Source organism: Mixophyes fleayi, chromosome 11 (assembly GCF_038048845.1).
Source record: "Mixophyes fleayi isolate aMixFle1 chromosome 11, aMixFle1.hap1, whole genome shotgun sequence".
Classification (NCBI taxonomy): Eukaryota; Metazoa; Chordata; class Amphibia; order Anura; family Limnodynastidae; genus Mixophyes; species Mixophyes fleayi.
In genome coordinates, this window is record NC_134412.1 from 25,566,788 (window position 1) to 25,590,822 (window position 24,035).

The window sequence follows — 24,035 nt, forward strand, 5'->3', positions numbered from 1 at the left end:
AAAGAACTTGTATGTATTTGATTAAAGTGTCTTGTTAAAGTCTCGTAATTTAAGTTTAGTTTTAAGGGGCGGGTTAGCCTCGGAGAAGACATTAGTCCCGGTTAAATTACAAGAATTGAGAATGATGCAACGAAGTTGTCTTCTTAATCCTCTGGAAGGGCATACTTCTGTAAGTGTGGGAAACTTTGTCAGGTGCAGGTTAGCTCTTATTAAAGTAATTTTATCGTTTTCAAATAAGCATTGCCCAATCAATTGTATGTGTTTCCAAAGCACAAAGTGATTTATTTTAGCAGATGTAAATAGTCAACAATTCAATACATTATTATATTATGATACAGTACAGTACAGCCAATACCAAAAGATAAATACATACCGATGCTATCGCATGCGCTCGCTGCGCAAACCACGGGACCCAGTGGACAGTATATCTGTTTAGAATACTGTGTCAGATTTGACTGAGGGCCAGGGGGAGATCAGCTATGATTATATACAGTAAAGTGTTACACAGTGAACAATAGAGATGACGTAGATTGTTTCTATAGGTCCAGACGTTGGGTGGGTCCAGGGTAAACAGGTCATAGGCTGATTCAATCTAAGGAATCCAAAGGTGGGGGTCGTCTCTCCAGGGGGTCTGCTCCTTTCATAGCCAGCATCATAAAAAGGTTTATTCCCTAATATCAATAACTAAAGTATGCAATGTGCGATCTCTTCGCCGACTGCACCGGACAGCTGCTGATGAATAGGGTTTCAGTATGATACCAGACATGCCACCTTTCCCACAACCTGAACCATATATATCACTGAAGTGCACATATACTCTTATTATATAAACTAATAATAAACCAAATGCTATCTGCTCATAAATTACAGTGTAACGAAACCAATATGAATATGAATTATATAAATAACTAAATGTTGTAATGCGAGTGTGTGCGTGCGTATTTTACCGTGCGATCGCACCACGCCACGTGTTACGTGGCGTACGGATCGCAATCGCACGGCAAAACAATATTAAACCAATATACTTTCATTCATCCAATTATACGACTTCAACACTCTCTAGGGGACACTCGCCCCGGATAAATTGCGAGAATTGGGAAAGACACAAAATCAATGTATATATATATGAACAAGGTCTAGCAAGTCAAATAGAACGAAAAGAATGTGTTAAGATGAATGAGATGATGACTGATTTGCAGTTTAATCATAACCCACTAAGACAAAGAAGTAACAAGGGGACAAATTGGGAATGTCCTATTTGTGGAGTAAGAAATGTATATGTGTATTTGCTGTCACTTTAAGCCACTAAAACAGATTAGGGCGGAAAGTGGGAGAAAATATTCTTACTGACATTCTTTCATTTCGTCATTGTACAAACTTCTGAAGTTAATTTGCTTGTTAATTTGTTCTTTCTGGTTTTGTGTTGTGACATTTTTGCTGGACGCAGTGACTGGGTCTCGCTACTCAGACAAGGGTAATTTGTTTTGTCTGTAATATTGCAGTTAACAGGACCCAGACAGAAGGTTTAAATATGGTGACTAGCATTATTTGTGTTGTGAATCTGTTATTAAAATGAATTCAAAACAAGCTTTACTAAAGGATCAGTTGCTAGTCACATGTGTAGGAAGAATAGTTTAATTGCTGTAAAAGAACTTGAGCGTTTGAATAAGGCAGACTTCTAACAAACTAACCTTCCATGTAACAGGTACTTTTGATGTTGAAATGTGTAATCTTCCCCTCCCTGTTTCTGTGTAACATCTCAACGTGTTGAAAAGAACAAGGGGGGGGGGGGGGCTGTGAACAGAGAGGGGGAATGAAGCTGTGGAATCTCTCCCTCTGTACTGATGTTGTCAAAGAAATCTTGGAGAAGGACTATGCTTTTGTTAGAAAGGTTCTTCGAGTAGGCTTCAATAATTCAAGAGTAATTAAAATATCTCCGGAGTGGTAACAACACATTAGAGCTGAATAGTATTTAATTGAACGCTGGGACATGTAACATAGTAACATAGTTGATGAGGTTGAAAAAAGACATGTAGTTCCACAGTTGTGGCTGTAACATAGCAGTTAATTCTTTTTCCTCTTTTAATAAGGAAGTGAATGTTTTTGTGGATTACTGGAAGGATAATCTTTGTTTTCTGCTTTTTCATTTTCTTATTTTTTTTTTTATATATGTATTGGCAGGAAGATGTAATTGTTCACCTTCTAAACTTGCATGTGTACAATATTACTACATTCCTGGATATCAATTTGAAGGGATTTTTTATTTATTGTTTTTATTTTGTTTTGTTAATTTTGACTCATAATACGGTATTAGGATTCCAGCTAGGTCGCTTAGCTCTATTGTAGGTGTAAATGATTTCTTTTTTGGGGAATCTGTGTGAATATATTGCTTCTATGGATAAATGTATGCCTGCTGAAAGTATATTCTGTTGGAAAAATGTTATGTGAGCCCTTGTGTATGATTTAATGATGTCTTAAGAGTTAGGTGTATAATGAGGGTAATCTGGTGTATGAGAGGAGCAGTGTTGCTTCCAAGATGACTGAATGCTTGAAAAGTGTGTAGGAAGTTGTTCGTGAATAAATGATTTGGAAATAGGAAATAAAACCGGAGTCTTTGAAAGAGGCTGTACTAGGTGATGATGAAATAGGAGGGGTCACTCCCCCCTTATCATTTTCAGAAGCCACGGCCCTTATTCTAAAAATTGGGCTCCTTAAGCCTAAATACTACACTCTTGCAGTATGTAGATGATTTTACTACTGTGTTCTGGCAGTGAGCTTGAATTTATGGAAGACACAATCTCTCTTTTAAAGTTTTTAGCACAAGCTGGCTGCAAGGCCAGCAAAGACAAGTTACAGCTAGTGCAAACTAAAATACACTTTTTAGGACACTGCATTTCTGAAGGGAAAAAGCATTTGGCAACAGACAAGAAAACAGCTATAACTGAAAGTGAGTGGCCAGGAACTCCACATGAACTCCGGTCCTTCCTATGTCTAATAACATATATGCACAAATTAATACCCAATGCTTCACAGAGAAGGACAACTAAGACCATGATAAACTGCCCTTTAGAGAGGAGCTTCGTAACGCCTGGCGGCAGCTAAGCGGTAATGTCTTATGTGCTCCAGCACTTACTTTACCTGATTCTGAAAAAAAACTGTTCAATATCTTTTGTCATGAGGTTAAAGGACAAGGATCATGCTCACACAAGAGCATGATAACAGACAGAAACCCATTAGATATTACTCCCTGCACTTAGACTCATTAATAAGAGGGGCATCCTCATGTGTTAGAGCAGTAGCTGATGCTGCACTGCTCTTAGAAAAAGTTGCAGACATTGTATTAGGACATTTGTTGATAATACAAGTTCCACATGCAGGCACTGAAATTCTTAACCAAGCACAAACACAACACCTGTCTGCTGCTAGGCTAACTAAGTATGAAGTAACCTTGTTAACACCCTCCAATGTCACAATCAAGAGGTGTAATAGTTTGAACCCAGCTACATTGTTACCGCTGAGTGTAAAAGAAGGGAGAACAGTGACAGGGTTGACATTTGCAGGGGAGGAAGTTGAGATTAATGCGGAAGCCACAGAAGAAGACACAGAAACAGAAAATAACCTTTAATTTTCTTTTTGTGACAGTCATGATTGCTTTGAATTAATGAACCAAGATGCAACAAGCACTCCCCACATCCGTGATGTTCTTATATCTGAGGCTGATATGGAACTCTTTGTGGATGGTTTGTGGTATTACACAGAAGTACAGAGTAACAGACATACTGATACAGAAACAACTACCCGTAGCCTGTTCGGCCCAACATGCTGATTTGGCAGCTCTGACCTCAGCTTGTATTCAAGCTGAAGGAAAGATGGACAATGTCTACACTGACTCACATTATGCTTTTTGGGTAGCTCATGACTTTGGCCCAACATGGAGAAGTAGGGACTTTTAAGGGTCTGCTGGTAAACCCATACAAATGCAGACTACATACAGTCACTTTTACAGCACTGCAGCTGCCCAAACAAGTAGCAGTAGTGAAAGCCAAGGCACATACTAGGGAAGATGATATGCAGACCAGAAGTAATGCCCTGGCAGATCAAGCAGCTAAGTCAGCAGCCCTAAATCCCCTAACTACCACAGTCATAACAGTGAGCATTGAATCATTTGACTTTAAACCATTCAGAGTCTTACAGAGCCAGGTCTCCCCTAAGGAACTAGGGGAGTGGAGAGAATTGGGAGCAACTGATGTGTGGATCGCAGGACCTCGCTACTGCCTGCCCTGGTCACTCTATCCTATCATGGCTCAACTCTTACATGGAGAGGCTCACATATCACGTGATGCATGGTTAATATGCTAGAGGAAAAACTGGATTGTGCCTGGATTTTCTCATGGAGCTCGGACCTATACACTAAGGGCGCTACATGTGCCCTTAAAAACCCAGGTAAGACTGTGCCTGTACCCATGAGACACACTGTCAACAATTATTATCCATTCCAAAGATTACAGGTAGATTTCCTCCAGCTGCCAAATGTCCTGGTCTTCTTAAACCTTTTTTTCAAATTGGCAAGAGGCATGGCCCTGTAGGGCAGCAAACACAAAATCTGTAGCAAAGAAAATTTAAGCTGAAGTGGTTTGCAGATGTGGGGTTGCCAAAGTAATTGAAAGTGACAGAGGTTTACACTTCACAGGGGTAAATTTGGGCAACATCGTAGCTGAAGTAGCAATTATTCAAGCATTCCATACACCATACCATCCACAGAATAGCAGGAAGGTTGAAAGACTAAATGGAAGCATTAGGCTGGGATGTCACATTCCTCAGCAGTTACAGCATAAACATGGTGATTTGACTGCATACGTGATAAATCTTCTGAAAGAACTAACTAAAATCCACCATCAGGTTTTTGCTTCAATTCCAGATCCTGACTCAATAGAAGGTACTCACAGCATTGAACATGGAGATTGGGTCTGTATAAAGACGAAAAGGACTTGAGCCTAGATTCGAGGGGCCATATTTAGTGCTGCTAACCACAACTACCTCAGTAATAATGGTAGGACGTGAAGCCTGGATCCACGCATCCCACTACAAGGATACTAATATGGGTTGTTAAGAGAGTGCTGGCAATGTCATGCCGCAAGAAGGCTGCTATTAATGTGAACATGGCAATCATTTGTACCAAAGAAAGAGAGAACATCTACTATGTGGACTATTTTCAGTGACATGGATGAACAAGAACTCTTTTATATAAGAAATAGTGTTACTCTTAACATCTCTCTCTTTTTGTGGTATGCAAGCATAGGGATAGCTTTGGCAATACATACCTATACTTTCGTGTGAATGGAACCTCTCATCTTATTGTAGGATTAGGTTTGGAGATGCTCACTGACCTCCGTGTTTTGGTTTTGGATCTGGATTAGCATTGTGTCACGATTTGCATTCTGCAGTGACTTTATTGGATTTGTTAGGTATTCTACTTGTAGTACCAATGCCCACCAAAGGGGCCACTGTGCTACTTTGATTATTTTCCTTGATCACTGGGAGTGGTTTTAGCTGCATGAGGCCTATACAAACCTGCCTGCTTCAAACAGTCTGGGCCAGATCATCAGGTCGCTCCTGTGAGCATTTTCATGTGCTTTGTTCCTGTGAGCATTTCCATGTGCTCAGCTCCAGTCTGCATTTCCATGTGCTCAGCTCAAGTCTGCATTACCAAGTTGTCAGCTCCAGTCTGCATTACCAAATTGTCAGCTCCAGTCTGCATTACCAAGTTGTCAGCTACTGTCTGCATTACCAAGTTGTCATCTACTGTCTGCATTACCAAGTTGTCAGCTACTGTCTGCATCATTACCAAGTTGTCAGCTACTGTCTGCATTACCAAGTTCTGTGAGTTCAGGTCTCTCATCAGGACTGGACTTCCTTTGTGAGACTTACCCATGGTTGCAGTGCACCGCTATTCTTAGATCTGCTATTGTTGCTCTCTCTACACCTGCTGCGCTGAATACCATCTACGGATCTGTTAAGTCTTCTATATTGTTGTTCCCATTGAACTGTTGCTCTGCCTTTTCATTTCTGTATATCTGTGCCACAATCCGTGGTGGACTGTTATTTGTGTTCTTAATAAAGCCACTTTAACCACTTACGCTCTCTCCATGGTCATACCTGGGAAATCATGACACATTGATGTTTTGGTTTTGGTTTTGGTTTTACCAAACCTTAATTGCGTGTTTTGGTTTTGGTTGGTTTTGTTTTGCCATTTTTGGAAAAAATAAAAAATTTTTGGTCTAAAATAACCTAATTTAGTGCTCCACTAGTTTCTTGGATAACTGAGGTAATTCTAAAGCTAATAAATTATGAAAAAAAAGTTTAATCCTTGGTAGGCCATCCTTAATTCGAACACTTGCTGCAAATTATACAGACAAACCTGGTTGTCTACCTCCTCCATCTTTGATTATTGGCAATGTAGCCATCGTCTTTGGGTGTATATTATACCCACCACTTGTAGTTAAATAGAAAAAAACAGCCTGCATAGACTGTAGAGTTAGAAAGTAAAAATAAATGTACCAAGGTAGTTTGGTGGCTATCTATGCTCCTCCCCCCCCCCCACTCTCCACTTGTAGTTGAATAGAAAAAAAGCAGCCTGCTTAGACTGTAGAATTAGAAAGTAAAAATAAATGGACCAAGGTAGTTTGGTATCTGTCTGCATCAGACCCCCTCTCCACTAGGAGTAAAATAGAAAACTATTCAGCCGTTATAGAGTCTGGAATATAAATAGAAATTGAGAAAGGCAATTTGGTATCTGTCTGCATCATAATCATCAACATCATCATTAGTGCCCTCGTCGCCTACACAAATCTCCCCCTCATCCTCTTCTATTTCCAAAGTGGCATTCTCAATTTGTGTATCACCGGCTACACTCGGGATGTTCAGGCACACATCAGCAGAACTGCTCTTTATGTGTACACTAACAGAATGCTCATGATTAGACATCCCACTGTTGTCATTTGTGATTCTGAGCAAACATTATCCTCTAATGCCTTACTGTTATCTTGCACATAGGCTTTGACGCGTAACAGTAGTTGTGCACCACTTGTAGGCTCGGTAACATTTTTGATCTAACACTAATAGACATAGGTGAAGTCCTCATTCTCTCTTTGCCACTGCGTGTGTAGAATGGCATGTTGGCAATTTTTTTTTTTATCGGCACTTAACTTTTCCTCAGTTACACTTCTTTTTCGCTTCAACACGGTAAATGTTTTTTTGGTGTGTGTTTTTTTTGACTGATTTCAAAAGACTGTGTAGTTTGACATCGCCTTTCCCAGATGACGTACTGGGAACACTACCATCAGGACTGGTGACAGAACCTGGTTGCTGATTCTGCTCATATGTGGACTGCTTTGAATCCATTATGAGCCCAAAGCACTTGTAGTGCTACAAATTGTTTTAGATATTGCTGACAAATATGACTTTTGACAGCCAGAAAAATTAATGCAAAAGAATGAGGGACACCCCAAAAGCACTTCGGAGTGCTAAATATTATTTTTTTAGACTGCTGACAAACAGGACTTTTGACAGCCAGAAATATTAATGCAAAAGAATGGTGGACACACCAAAAGCACTTAGGGCTAGATTTACTAAGCTGCATGTTTGAAAAAGTGGGGATGTTGCCTATAGCAACCAATCAGATTCTAGCTTTCATTTATTTAGTGCTTTCTACAAAATGACAGCTAGAATCTGATTGGTTGCTATAGGCAACATCCCTACTTTTTCAAACCCGCAGCTTAGTAAATCTAGCCCTTGGAGTGCTAAATATTGTTTTTTTAGACTGCTGACAAACAGGACTTTTCACAGCCAGAAATATTAATGCAAAAGAATGGGGGACACCTCAAAAGCACTTGTAGTGCAAAAAATTAACCAGATAGTGCTGTTAGATAAGACTTTCAGTAACAGAAAAATTGTTGTTTTACACTGGGGGATATGAGACACCTCAAAGCACTTGCAGTGCCAAATATTGAAATAAAAGACTCCTCTATCCTCCTCTCTTCTCTTCTCTATCAATTGTTATCAGAATTGTTATCAGAATTGTAATCAGAATTGTTATCAGAATTGGATGAAGCATAAGGTATATTCTCTGTCCCTGCTCTAATCAGCCTGTGACTACACCCTGCTCTGTCCCTCTGTCAAATGGTGATGGATTGCTGTGGAGGCAGGTATTTAAAATTTTCAATTATCGCGAGAACCGAGCCCCGAGATCCGACGAAGTCACAATGACGTTTGGCCTCGATTTGGAATCCGAGCGAGCGGGAGAGTACCGAGCCTGCTCGACTCGGTATTCGGATAGGCAAAGTTCGGGCAGGTTCGGTTCTTGGGGAACCGAGCCCGCCCATCTCTAATTAGGTTACATAAGGTGAAGTAAGGCCTATATGGTTAGGGATTGCTAATTGAGTGATCATTAATAGGGAATTGTGAATGGGACAATGATCTCTCCATTAAAGTGTATAGATTTATATAAAAGGTATAGTCTGTAATCAATAAAGTTAAGTTAGAGATTGCTTCAAGAATAGATTGTTTAGCTACAAGAATTATAAGTAAAATGTTTTTCTTATTTTAGGATGAGGTTTGTATAAGATTTTTTCTATTTTTCTCTTTAAATAATAAATTAGATGAGCAGGTTTCCAAAATATAATATTTCTACTTTTTATTAAAAAGATATTAGGCATCGATACAGCCATACTGGATGAAGCAGACAAACGCCCAGGGTCTCAAATGTCAATTGACAATCTATATTTGATTAAGTCATTCTTTTATAGAAATTGTTACTCATCATTACTTTAAAACACACCTTCCCAGCTTATGTGAGAATACCACTCTTAGCTGGGATGGCAGTTACCCTCTGTGGGATTCAACTCACTCGGATAGACCAGAATATATCCAAAATAAGACTTTATTACGACAGCACAACACCACAAGACGTTCACAGGTTACAGGGTAAATGGTAGCATGTATCCTCCAGCAGCCTTTTGCAGTCAGCACTCCAAAGTAATAATCTCGGTCTCTTTCAGGGTCTTATCCTCCCTCAATATTACCACTACCGATTAGCAAAACAGTTAGGGTGTCCCCCAGTATCCCAGACACATGTCTAGTCTGTGCATTATTCAGGATTTGTGCGACAGCACGAGGGACAAACAAATGTAACCCATGCTGCAACACAATATCCTATGTCTTTTCCACAAGAATAGGTGCTATGGCTACAAACCTTAAACATGAAGTTAATGCTTTTGCTACCTATCTAATTGTACACTAATTATCTTTTGAATATCATAAAACCATTTTTTCATCATCAGTACAATAGAAAACATTTCTTATAATTGTAGATGCCTAATGCCGGGGTATAGGCTAGAGTCTTTTAATCTCTTCAAATGCCTCAATGAATTCAGGAATGTGTTTAACTTTATCTGGCATATTGCTATGACTAAAAATCCTAGTATTCACTGGCTACAGAATTGTGACATATCAAGAAATATATGTACTGCTTTTATTTATTTTTTTCTCTCTTTTTTTTCATTATTCTGAGGTAGAGGGTGTTCAAATATCAGGACCACCCTTTAGGAAATCTAAATATCTCTGGCCAGGTGTCAAACAATTTAACCTTGTTAATAGATAAATTAATTTTCTCCTTCTTGGATATTTCTGAAAGAAAACACAATAATTGTTTAGTATCTTCACAGCAGAACATCATTCACATATCCTGGTTTCTGGTCTCCTGTGGGTACAAAAGATTGCAAATTATTCTGCAAACATTATAACAAATAATTAGAACTGTCTATGAAACCTTATAAAGATTGAACCTCCCTATAGTTAACAGCAAAAGAAAATATTCTGAATAGTTCTTATTAGCATTAAAAATCAATGCTGCACAAATCTATGACTGTAATAATTTCAACAGAGATCTGCATTAAAATTCAGGGTGGGGTCCAGTCATCTGTCCATTCTGTGGTACAAAACTGTGTTCACGCTCATAACACAGGAAATTTCCATATACTGAGCGCCTCCTCTTGGCATGGGAATAAAACATCCACCTCATTCCATAGGACGAGGGAGTTGGGAGGAGAGACATCTTTGTAAAATGGGGAAACTTCAAACAAATGAGAACTGATGCAGTTACAAATCTCACTGTGTAAAACACTACACAGATGCTATTTTCAATGCAAACCAACTATTATTTTTCAATGCAATTATTTTCTGATAACGCTAACATAAAACACAAGTTTTATTGCCATATTTTAAATAACATTTATTCTAATTCAAAACAGCAAAGAATTCTCAAAGTTTAAACACACACATTGGGCTAGATTTACTAAGCTGCGGGTTTGAAAAAGTGGGGATGTTGCCTATAGCAACCAATCAGATTCTAGCTTTCATTTATTTAGTACCTTCTACAAAATGAAAGCTAGAATCTGATTGGTTGCTATAGGCAACATCCCCACTTTTTCAAACCCGCAGCTTAGTAAATCTAGCCCATTGTGTTCTATGATCAGAGATTTGGTTCACACTACATGCCAAAAATGTAAGGCAATCCCTCTAAAAATATTTTAACATACAATTCATTTGCAAAATCACTATTTAACACACATTAAAGACCTTGTTAAAGTATTCATCTCATGTCCGTGTGCCAACACAGAAATTTCTAGTCCCTTCCAACTTGGGTGTGAGATAATGACCCAGTCTTGTATTTGTTCACTGTAAAACTGACAAATACTATTTGTTCACTTAATACCTCCATAGAAGTTCTTTAAATCTTAAGCTTAATCTGAACATCTTCCAAATTCATAAAACCAGCACATTTTCTAACAATCTTTTATCATGTTCAACAACTGTTTCTTACACAAATTCAACTACGACCAATCAATCACGACCTTTCTACTAAATATGAAAACTGTTTCGTCTTTTTTTTTTTTCCTATCTCCCTGCCGTTCTGAAATTAAAAGGTAAAGGCACCATTTCTTTAATGTTTAACATTTGGACACATTATTACAACCAGATGTTTCACTGAAATCACACACACAACAAAAATTCTGGAATGAGCGTTCACAAGATAAATTTAAGAAAAGTTAACACTTAGCTTGCAACGGGACATTTATCTATGCTTTAAACCCAAATCTGTTTTTTTTACAAGTCTTAACAGGCACTACAAAACATCAGACTATCTTTAGTCTACTGTCTTCACAAAACAATCTTATTTACACATATTCCTATTTATTGACCCCTCTGTCTCCAAGGCGATAAAGAAATTAAATGTTCTGCACTTATTGCAATTGAGCTGAGTGAGTAGCTCCAGAATTACAGAAGTACGAGACAGATATACCATGTCATTTTATCATATATGGAACAAACAATTCACTGATCAATAATATTAACACAGCTGAAGTAAGGTTTACAATTCTAAAAACAGATTAAATATTTTACACATAGACAGCAGGACAGCTTTTCGCTTTCTTACCAGACCCGTCCTCTGGAAACTTAGCTTGATGTAATCCCAACATCTTTTTAGCTATAGTTCCGATATGCATCTGTTTATTTGAAATACTTCCAATATTCTCAAGTTACAATGCATGCAGTGAACCAATAGTATTTTCACGGTAGACATATTTAATTTAACATTTGCAAACCATCAGGATATATATATATATATATATATATATATATATATATAAATATAAATCTCAAACCATTCAGTTTTTCAAGGAGAGATAAAACATGAGAATGCTATACTCTGCGCAAAAAGGCTGTATCGTCATTATATTTTTTTTTCTGCTTTCTTTTGAAACTTATGCAATTTTGGCTGCTCATATCACTTATTAACAACTAACAATTACATAACATTTTAACTGTCTTATTTTTCTTTTACTTTACTTTTCTCTTGTTACGTCTAGTGTTCAACATTAAAAATTCCAGTCTCTGGAAAACACATTTTATAACTTCTTTGTTATTTTTCACTCGCCCCCCCCCCTTTTTAGAGTTTCATGCAATCAGGATTAAAACTCTACAGGCACACATTTTCCAGGGTGCAACCTTTTCTCTCCTTATAAATAACAGACTCTATCCTGACTTTGGGTCTCTATTCATCTAAGGGATGCATCTATCACGAGAAACAGTCATTTCTACTCACATATTAACTTATGAACTTCCCAAATAAGTCTAAAGAGTAGTTCACAAAACATTGCAATGCCTTCTGTCAGATATAGGTGAACAGACTATACTGCAAAAGCATTTCATTTAACACATTAACTTTGCAAACACCTATACACAGTGTTAAAACACTAAAATGTCTTTTGCCAGTTATGGGTGGCCAGTCCATACTGAAGAAAAGCACATTTTAGCAACATTTAAGCTAACAATATTTTCTTAAGTTTCTGCAGAAACACATTAAATGAACTACTACACATTTAGCAATAAGGTCCTAGGTTATTTTACATATCAGCATCCACCCCCACCCTTTCTTCACTTACTGCTTCGGTACTTCGATACACTTCGGAGCACAGATATATTTAATACATCTGATACTCACCAGTGCAGAGGAGTGTAGGTCATCAACGTCTCCCCCTTGTCGAAGCAGTCATGAAGAGAGTAAGTTGTGGTATGTGATAGCCATAGGACGGAAACCACCAACTTGTATAAGATTTTCTCTTTTTTTCTCTTTACATAATAAATGAGATGAGCAGGTTTCCAAAATATAATATTTCTATAGTTTATTAAAAAGATATTATACATAGATACAGCCATACTGGACGAAGCAGACATACGCCCAGGGTCTCAAATGCCAGTTGACCATCTATACTTGATAAACTTATTCTTTTATAGAATATGTTATTCCTTATTTTAAAACACACCTTCCCAGCTTACATCACTGCTGACACTCTAAGTCTCTATCATTAAAGTGACATATTCTTTTGGAAGGGTCATGTTGACCTTATTTGGAGCCAATATTTATTTGGACTTATTCGGCTATTGTGAAATGAAAATCACATGACAATTATATAACTTTGTTGTTTTGTGAATTGTGAATCATGAATTGTGCAATAATGGAAATTTACTAAAACCATGTCTCTTGTTATGTAATATGTGTTTTTCCATTCTCTTAAAAGCAGAAACACAAAATTCAAGTTCATTCAATTGAACTAATTGGTAATATAGGGTTTTTGTTAATTATTACTTTGATACTATTCATTGCATTCAGAGCATCCTGGAACTCGTGAAAATAACTTGATCCACTTGCACCCACAGTGATATCTGGTAGGAAGCTTTTTTAAATAAGTCATAGTATTTTAAAAGGAAAATATGCCAGGTTGGTTATCTTTTCTCTCTTCTCCTTTTTTCTGAGAACTCATAGCAGGTACACTCGATATATCACACGAGTTGAAGATTACAATTGTGTGGGACACACCATACTACACCATACTACAAGAGAGTTGTTGCTTTATATGAGAAAAAACATCACTAAATAAAGGTACTGCAAACACAATGGGGTATCGGCATACTAAAAAGGTTTTTATTACATAATTAGGTTATGTACATATAGTGTAATGCCTCTGCATTGCGTTCTATACCAATACACCCATACGCTTTTTTTGCATGCGCCTTTTCCCATGTGTGCCAAAGGGGCATATGCACTGATCTCTAAATGAGACCCAGGTGTACAGTCATCCAAATGATCAAAATATAGTTTCTGTCAACTATCCCCAATGTCTTGCTATATCATAAAGCTTCTTGCTCATTCAAATCAATACAGCAGTTGCTGTGGTTTACATTATTTAAAAATATAGCTTTATTCTAATTGTGCAAACATAAAGGTCATCATTACAAATGTCCCTCTCTGTTGTCTCTTTATCTCTATAAATGTATTGTCAAATCCAGATTGTATGTTTTCCAGAGCGCTAAAGAAAAATGGTGAAAATTCTCGTAAAGTGTCAAATGAGTGAACACTTAAAACCAAGCCAAGCTGACTTGGTTCTCAATCATCATAAAAACACCACACACAGATATATAAAATCCATTCCACTGACACAACATACTTCACATACAAAAAAAAAAATCACACCATACTGTAATCACACTAAGACTAAGCGCCTGTATGCTACTTTCAGCCACCCCCCTCAATGTACAGTTCCCTATAGTGTGTGCTATGATACCCTGTGCTATTATTGGGCAATTGGATGCCAACATTCCCCAATCAATGAGAAACAATAATTTCCGATTAGCTGAGCAATCTGATTGCTATGGTGCATGCCAGCCAATAGGAATGAAACTCATACCTCGAGTGCTGTGCACAGGACATGCTCGAATTGGTTGGTGAGTACTGGCTTCCCATTGGCTGATGTGCTAGGTTCATTTATGACTTCTCAGTCAATCAGAAATTAATATTTCTTGGCAACCAATGAGAAACCAGCTCTACGAGAGGCTTATCATTTCATAGGCTTAGTGTGAGTACATAGGTTTTTTTTTATATCTGTGCACACATATTAGTTACATGTCTGGCAAATTTTAGGCTTGGGAGACAGCAATCAGCACTAGGCCATGGACAGCAGTCCATGCTTAAGAGGTGGTATACACTATAGAACATATGCGCTGATTTATCAAAGGAAAAATGCCATTTAGCTGAAGAAAAATGGGTGTTTTCACTGGCAAAAAGACTTGATTTTGTTTTGCCTTATATATAAGTGGCATTTCCACTGGAGATAACCCTGTGTGGGGAGCTTTGAGACGGTAATCCCTGTTCTGATAACACCATCATCAGATGGCGTTAATAAAACAGAAGCATTAAAAAAAATGTTTCATCATTAGAATAAACTAGCATGATCAAAATGGCCAGAGAGCTTGATGAACTTCATTTCTGTTTAATGGAGATTCAGTTCAAAGATTATCAAGGCAATGAAAAAATCACTTAACATTGCAATTTATCAAGAAGATTTCATCCCCAATCTACTTCATCTTTATTCTCCTACTCCACCCTTCTTCCTCCATAGTGAGACCTATTACTGTGCACCATCATAAATAAATGTGATTTGCTTCCTTTAAATTGTGCTGGGACAGTAATAGACAAGGCCAGGAGAGGGAGAAGTGATTGTGAAGTGCTATCACCCTTCTGAATGGCTGCAATTGATGCCTGCTCCAAGCACAGCCTGCCCACCTGTCCTGACTTCCCCTTTCCTCATCTGTCCTTAGCCATGTAACGCTGCTTGTAGTGGATTACCATGGTGTTGTGTCTGCGCTGTGGTCCGTAGAGGATAGGTATATGCTGGTGGGATGTGAACTGTAGATCTGGTTCGTTCCTTGTTTACAGAGTTAGGGGTTTGAGTTTGGAGAAAGTTTGTTATCAGGATTTAGAGAACCGAGGCAGGTGGTTAGAATAAGATGTGAGAGCAGGCAGCATACAGGTGGTACACAGTAATAGTATTGTGAGTGGGAAAGACGTGTTTTAGAGTGGCAGATAAGAAGGAATGGGTAGTGGATAGAAAGTGATTTAGGAGCATAATTAATAGATGACTAGTTGAGATAAGAAAGTAGGTGGGAATGGGTAGAAGGATAAGGGCATATAAAGGGAGAGTAAGTGGGCGATAGTAGATGTACAACAATAGCTAAATGGAAAGGAAATATGTGAACAAATAACACATATATAATAAGAATAATAGGGTGTGATAGAATAAAATCAGTTTGAATGACTGAAAGAAGAAGTATTAATTGATAGAATGATGTAAGATAAAAAGGAAAAAAGGAAAAAAACATAAATTGAAAGTCTCTGTATAAAAGACTTTAAAAAAAAAGGACATAAAACAAGATAGAGAAAGCTAAGAAATAAAAAAAGATGAAAAATATAATTATAGCACCTCTATAATAGAGACACAATATAAAATCTTAACTTGTTGGTACAGACATCCGAGTTTACTTCAGAGGATGTACCCGAATACCTCCGATGTATGTTGGTGATGCTCTAATGCTGTAGGAAGTTATTTACACATCTGGTGGGATTAAATTTTGTGTAGATGTTGTATGTATCACCAAGACCATTCTAAATTATGAGGCCTCCTTATTCCCAGGCTTCTGGCTCATTAACTTGTTTAAAATTCCATCAAACAAATTTAAAATGTCACTTCTATGCCATTTAAGCAATGCAGTTAAGGCTGTAATTCCTGCCCGGTGGAAATGTTCCAATCCTCTAATACTCAAAGACTGGTATTCCCGAATAGACTACTATATGTTAATGGATGATTTACTCTCATCTGCGACTGAGAAAACTTTGGAATTTACTAACTCCTGCTATAAAGATTACATGTTCATGGCAAATGGAAACAATTTAAATATATATTTATCACATATACGTGGAAAATATCTTACTTTACCTTGCTACTTAACATCCTCCTCCCCTCCTTTATACACCAACTCACTCCCTCTGTACCTGAGTTTTGTTTACCCTCCCTTAGGATGTAAGCTCATTGAGCAGGGCCCTCCTCCCTCTTGTGTCCTTACCAGCTCTTCTGCTCCATCTCTACTGCATTAGCCTGCTTGGAGCTCCTGAAGTGTCAGTATTTTTTGTTTACTGTTCAGTAATGTAATACCCTGTACTGTCTACTGTTTGTGCATTGTACGGCGCTGCGGAACTCTTGTGGCGCCTAACAAATAAAGGATAATAATAATAATAATAATCCTCCTTCATAACCTACAAATGCACATAACCATTATACCTCTATTAACTTTGAATAGACCTCCTCCCTTCTTCCTCCCCTTTTTTCCCTTCCCTTCTCTCCTCATTCCCCTCTTTTTTTTCTTCTGATCATTTTTCTATTTCCTATTTTTCATTTTTATTTTTATTTCTTAATTATTAACTATGAAAGTGGAAAGATTTGAAATGTATTTTGTTATTTCAACGCTGATTATATATATATATATATATATATATATATATAAAATATATATATATATATATATATATATATATATATATATATATATATATATATATATTTATTATTATTTATTTCACTATGAGTTTTCAATTAACAGAGTGTAAACATTAAACACATAAATAAATATTGCCCCCTTAATCAATAAATAATTATTGTTCCCATAATTCATAAGTCATTTGTACCTCCTCTTATGTTCTGATTGATAAGATAGCTGAAACAGCATGCAGTTTGAGCAACTTCCATGACTGCTGCTTGATGCATCTCACACTTTTACATCTCACTACATCGCTTTCTTATATATCAAGTGTTCCCCAAAGCTCTTAGTTGGTAAACTCATCTTAGAACTTTTGCCTATTAACTTTTGTTTCATGTCATTGTATGTAATTTGTAATAAATGAACCCCTCAACGTACAGTGCTGCATAGTATGCACGTAAATAAAATATGATAAGAATAACAAATTAATAAATGGAGCACAGTGGAGAACAGACAAAAGTTTTGTAATTTAGTGACTGGATTGCTCAAATGTTTACACCTTCTACTGGTTTGTTAAAATTAAGTCTATAGGCCTGATTCAAGTCTGAGCACAACTTGCACGTAACTTGCATTTAAAACAGAATAGTTCTGACCGCATTCAAATCCAAGTGTATATCAAGATATGCGTACATTTGAATCTGGATGTAAGTATGTTCTGTCTAAACAGTACTTGCCTGAAGTAGACACACAGAACAGGATTCAGTATACTCAAATATGTATGTAAAATAAAAGATGACATCAGAACACATAAAAAAAATTGGATCAGGAAAGATAATAACTACTTTTATCAGCATACTCATTTATATAAATATTAAATTTCAAACATTATTTTTTTTACATGATTTACATCAATAATGATGTGTTCAATGCATTTTTATAATCTATTTTGCAGACATATGTTTTATCTACTGATACGCATACGCGTATCTCCCAAAATGCAAGTCCCCGGCAGCGGGACAGGGGTCGTGGTCACGTCTCGATGGGGGAGTGGCCATGTCACGATGGAGACATAGCTATATCCCGATGAGGGTGTGGCCACTCCCCCAGAGTGCTGCCTAGCACTGTAAAGCACTTTAAATCCCTAGTATGCAATATAATCACAAAAAAACAAGCAAAACATGGTTTCCAGCAAAACAATGTATGTATGCAAATAAGGGCTTAAGGTATGTTGATGTATGCTTCAGACATCTATCTTTTGTCACCTTAATTTGAGAGTTTAATCAGAGATGCCTGGTGTCACAGATGGCCAGTCAACCATGTGTTTATTGCACTGCCCACAGATGCTATTATTATTATTATTATTATTATTAATTTTTATTTATAAGGTGCCACAAAATGTCCACAGCGCCATACAGGTACCAACAATAGAACAGTACAAGGTAAAACAGTACAGTACAATAAACAAATAGCACTATACCATGCTAAAAGAATGTGGAGAGTACTGTATAAATTTGTAACTAGTGAAACCAGCCAAATGAAATGTGTCATCAATATATACCATCTCCATAATGAAGCTATAGAGATAATGGGCCTGATTCATTAAGGAAAGTAAGTTTTCTCCTGGACAAAACCATGTTACAATGCAAGGGTTTCAGATTAGTTTTTTTATTTTGCACATAAGTTAAATACTGTCCGTTTTTTCATGTAGCACACAAATATTTGATAGCTTATTTGTACACTGAAATATAAAGTTAATTTAGGATGTGCCCTACCCCAACTATAAATCTGCCATCACATTAAAAAAAGGACGAGATCACAACCAGAGAATTATAGACCTGTAAGCCTGACATCAATAGTGGGGAAACTACTGGAAGGTATTTTAAGGGACAGTATTCAGGACTACTTGGTACGCAATAAAATTATTAGTGGGAATCAACATGGATTTGTGAGGGATAGGTCATGTCAAACTAATCTAATTAGTTTCTACGAGGAAGTTAGGGGAAACTTAGACCAGGGCAGGAGAGTAGATGTGGTCTACTTAGATTTTGCAAAGGCCTTTGATACAGTGCCACACAAGAGGTTGGTTTACAAAATAAGGGAACTGGGTCTAGGAATCAAAATTTGTACTTTGATCGAAAACTGGTTAGAGAATAGGGAACAGAGAGTTGTGATAAATGGAACATTTTTTAATTGGTCAAAAGTCTTAAGTGGAGTACCTCAAGGTTCCATGCTGGGACCACTCCTTTTTAATATATTTGATGGTTTAGAGAGTAAAGTTTCTATTTTTGCAGATGACACTAAACTCTGTAAGGTAATAAAATCAAAGCAAGATGTAGCTTCTCTACAGAGGGACTTAAATAAACTGGAGGATTGGGCGGCCAAATGGAATATGAGGTTTAACACAGATAAATGTAAGGTTATGCATTCAGGGATCAAAAACAAGAACGCAATCTATAAATTAAATGGAATTAATTTAGGAGAATCTATAATGGAAAAGGATTTGGGAGTGCTCGTAGACAGTAGACTTAGCAATAGTGCTCAATGTCAAGCAGCAGCTGCAAGGGCAAACAAAGTATTGGCATGCATAAAAAGGGGCATAGATGCAAGGGAAGACAGTGTAATTTTGCCACTGTATAAATCATTGGTAAGACCTCATCTTGAATATGCAGTACAGTTCTGGGCACCACTCTATAAAAAAGATAATTTGGAACTAGAAAGGGTTCAGAGAAGGGCGACAAAATTGATAAAGGGTATGGAGTCATTAAGTTATGAGGAAAGGTTAGCCAGTTTAGACATGTTTACTTTAGAAAAGAGGCGTCTAAGGGGAGATATGATTACTATGTACAAATACATTAGGGGTCAATACAGAGAGCTTTCATGGAAACTTTTTACCCCAAGGACCATACACAGGACACGTGGTCATCCCCTAAGGTTAGAGAAGAGTAAATTTCACAACCAGCAAAGGAAGGGGTTCTTTACAGTAAGGGCAGTCAAGATATGGAATTCATTGCCAGGGAAGGTTGTGATGGCAGATTCAATAGATATGTTTAAGAAAGGGTTAGACAAATTTTTAGCGGAAAGCTGTATCCAGGGATACGACCGTTAATTTAAGATGAAGTATAGTAGTGGATATAGGGTAAAAATAGGACTGCAATATTGAGTCTGGGGGGATTTTCAAAATTGAAACAGATTGGCGGTTGCTTACTCTGGATTAATTTCAAATATAAGTGCAGGATCGCAGGAGATCCAAAATAGGTTGAACTTGATGGACTGGTGTCTTTTTTCAACCTCATCAACTATGTTACTATGTTACATTTTAAATTTACATCCCCTTCCAATGCAACCTGTTTTATCCAAAGGTGCAAAGTTACTCATTTTTGGCTTTACTTTCCTTAATCAATCAGGCCCAATGTATCCTTCCAAGGAATCCATATAACATAATCATGTTTCCTATACATAGGTTTTCTATGCATGTGCACTTTTTAGTGGACCTATTATCATATGTCTGCTATGTTTTAGAAGAGAGTTACACTATTTATAAAACTCACATATTAGAAGAAGTTTCAAACAGAAGGCAACTAATGGTTGTAAAACAGAGTAGCATTTCAGTACACTTCTTTCAGTTTTGTAACTGAGAAAGAGGTGTTGAGGAAAGAAAGATTGTAAAAGTAATGAAATTATTTTAGATATTGTCAACTCTTGGGGCTAAGTCTTCTTCTGGTGAATTGTCCACGCCACTTAACATTCCCCAGGCAGTAGATTATGCAATAAAAGTATGGTAATTGTCGTAGCTGTTGCAAAGAAAGAGTCTGAAACATTATATTTTTAAATAAGAGTCAAAATGTTTAACTGTTCGGTACATGAACCATCTAGTCTGATTAGATCAGAAGGCAACCATAATACATTTCTACATATGTTTTATAAGCAATATTCTTGGCACCATAGCACATCATTATTATTATTCTTTATTTATAAGGTGCCACAAACTGTCTGCAGTGCTGTACAGATTCCAAACAATAGACCAAAAAAGAAATAACAGCACAGAACAATAAACAAGTAACACTAAAACTCCAAAACCCTCAAGTATATCTCGTACCAGAGTAGCTGGAGCAGAAGTAATTGCCCGGAGAGACAGGAGGGAAGAGGGCCCTGCTCGGATCAAGATGAGGATGGTAAGGACGACACCCCCAATTATTAAAAATAATAATTGGATTTATCGATTCTAAAGTATGTTAAGTCAATCTTTAAATTTATTTGGAAGGCAAAATTCAGTGATGTCACAGTATACTAAATCCAGTCAAACCATCAATAATGAAAGTCTAATGACATCAGAGAAAATCTTGTCTTAAATATACAAGATCTCATGAATATTAGTGGGCTGTATCAGGATACTTTGACTCCAGGATAGAGTTGTCTTTTCATTAAATCTTCATAGAGCTTCCAGATTACTAATCTTCTTTCCATTGAAACAATCAGGCACAGCAAACTCAATATGGACCAGTAGATGGCAGTAGAAAAAAGCTTTTAACAATGCCCATTCGTCTCAGGAGAATATATTTCTGTTTCTTTTCGTAAACCTCAAATTACAAGATTTAGTATAATAACATTTTCTTTTTTCGACATTACATTCATATAGATCTTTAAACTTTAAACAATGAGACTTCCTTTAAAAACAAATTATATTACACACAATGGTAATGCATCATTTTTGGCTGCATCCGAGTATAGCTACTTTCTCTTGAAGAAAATTGTCAAGCATGCTATAATAAAAACACATGTAATGTTACCTGTACTGTTCAATCACTAGTCGTAAATTCTATTCTAACTGAATTTTTTTATGAACTATATCACCTATAAATATTATAATAACTGATTGTTCACCTTTAATCTTTAGTCTAATAATATAAAAGAACATATATATATATATATATATATATATATATATACACACACACACACACACACACACACATTTCCATATATATGCAGATACAATTGATATATATTTGTTCTTAAACCTAACAGGATGTGTGGTAAATTTTAAAATGGAAAGACTCCTTCACAGCGCTCCTCCCAGTTGCTGCCACTATATGTAGAAGAAACCAACACATCTCAATTATACAACAATACACAAAATACATACAGAAGGCGCACATCGAGATAACATAGGGAATTAATCCACAAAATGTCCAGTAAAAGTTCCTGTATCATGGAAAAGTCACTAATAAATTCCAAGTGGTTTTTCTCACATGCTCCTTCATCAGCGTATTCTGATATGTCTCCAAACAATAGTCATACATAAAAGAAAAATGAAAACTCATGTGTAGCAATACAAACACGAATACAATTATTGGTCTTTATATCATCACCTTAAAAATCAAAGAAGTTAAGGTGAAGTAATGGGATAATGATAATATTAAACCACCTCGTGATGTACTTTATACAAAAAAATGTGAACATTAACAGTACGGGGCATCAATGGGGGATCGTAGATGTCACAATCCTCTATTAGAAACTTACAATGTTCAGATACCAAGTGATTAATGTTTCCATTCTTGATATTGCGAAGATGTTCACTAATCCATATTTTTAATGGACGGCTAGTTTTTCCAATCTATTGTTTGTTGCATGCACATTCCAATAAATAGATAACATTCTTGGAATGACAGGTAATAAAGTCATCTGTGGAGTATTTCCGTCCATTGGACATTGACATATATTCTGTAAACTTTGGTTGTTTACTTTTAATCATTCGGCATGGTTGACAAATTCCACAACTTTGGAATCCTTTAGTTTTACTATGGTGAGAAGTCTGACAATTAGGGAGAAGGCTACGTACTATTTTGTCTTTTAAATTCAGTGCCCTTCTATAAATAAAACTTGGTTTAGATGGCAGCAGATTTTTTAATACTAGATCTCCCATTAGTACTTTCCAATGTTTTCTAAAAACATTTTCACATCTCTTATAATCTTTATTATATTGCGTGATAAAAGATAGATGGCTTGTATCTGTCTTATTCTTTATATAGTCCTTTGGTTGAAGCAATTAGGCCCTATCAATTTGTTTGGTTTTATCATTGTCTGCCTCAATGGATTCCTTAGAATATCCTTCCTGTAAAAATCTCTCTTTCAATATGGATGTCTGTTCTTCACATACAGCATTCTCAATGCAATTCCTTTTTAATGCGAATGAATTGTCCTACTGGAATATTCTCTAACCACCTATGATGATGGTGACTAGTTCTATTGATATAAGAGTTACTATCTGTCGGTTTAGTATATGCTTTAGTATATAATTAACCATCCTTCACATAGAAGACGAGGTCCAGCAAATTAACAGACTCCTGGCTAATATTGAACGTTAAATGAATGTTATGACTATTACAATTGAGATGTTGACAGCATAGATCTAACTTGGCCCTATCCCCCTTCCATATGAAAATGATGTTGTCGATATTTCTATACCATGACACCAGGTCCGCCCCCCATCTGGGATCTCCCCAGACAAATTCTTCCTCCCGTATGCTCATAAAGATTTGTATAACACATTTTCTCCAAATAAGATACTACTATTGGATTAAGGAATACAGTCATCACATGCCTTGTTTTTGGGTTCTATTATATTATAATGGCTTGGATCATCGATTAAAGATAGTTTATTTGCTTAGATGAGTATTTTGACACAATTGTGTGTAGCTATTCATACTATTTTTTTTAATATTTGCAGTCATGTGATCGGCATTGTAGCTGTTTGCACTGCTGTTGCTCTATTATTGAATACTTTGAACTGAAAGGGTTCTTAGGTTAGGGAACCTGTATTTTATGAATCAAGCCAAACTAGTACTAAGGAGCTCAAACCTCACCGACAAGAAAGCTAAGCAGGTGTCGATCGGGCTGATATTAGGATGGAAAGAGAGAAAAAAATATATATGTAAATAAAGTATCATCTTTATTCAAGGAAAACGTGTGAAATATTAAAAACAAACATAGACGCAAAGGGGGGTATTCAATTGTCCGCGGGTTCGAGCGCGGAAAAACTAATACCGTTAATACGGTAATCTCACTGGATTTCAGCTCGCAGCCCCCTGAGCTGCGAGCTGAAATCC

At 36.7% G+C, this 24,035-nt stretch overlaps 1 protein-coding gene across 1 annotated transcript in view; it reads left to right on the forward strand.

Moving 5' to 3' along the window:
* Positions 1-3,661: 3,661 nt before the first annotated feature.
* The window catches only part of LOC142107511 (otogelin-like protein), a 93,479-nt gene continuing 73,105 nt past the window's right edge, over positions 3,662-24,035 (forward strand). Inside the window, exon 1 of the mRNA XM_075190975.1 lies at positions 3,662-3,740. Within this exon, the coding sequence (XP_075047076.1) occupies positions 3,662-3,740 (79 nt within the window). The remainder of the gene's footprint in view (positions 3,741-24,035) is intronic.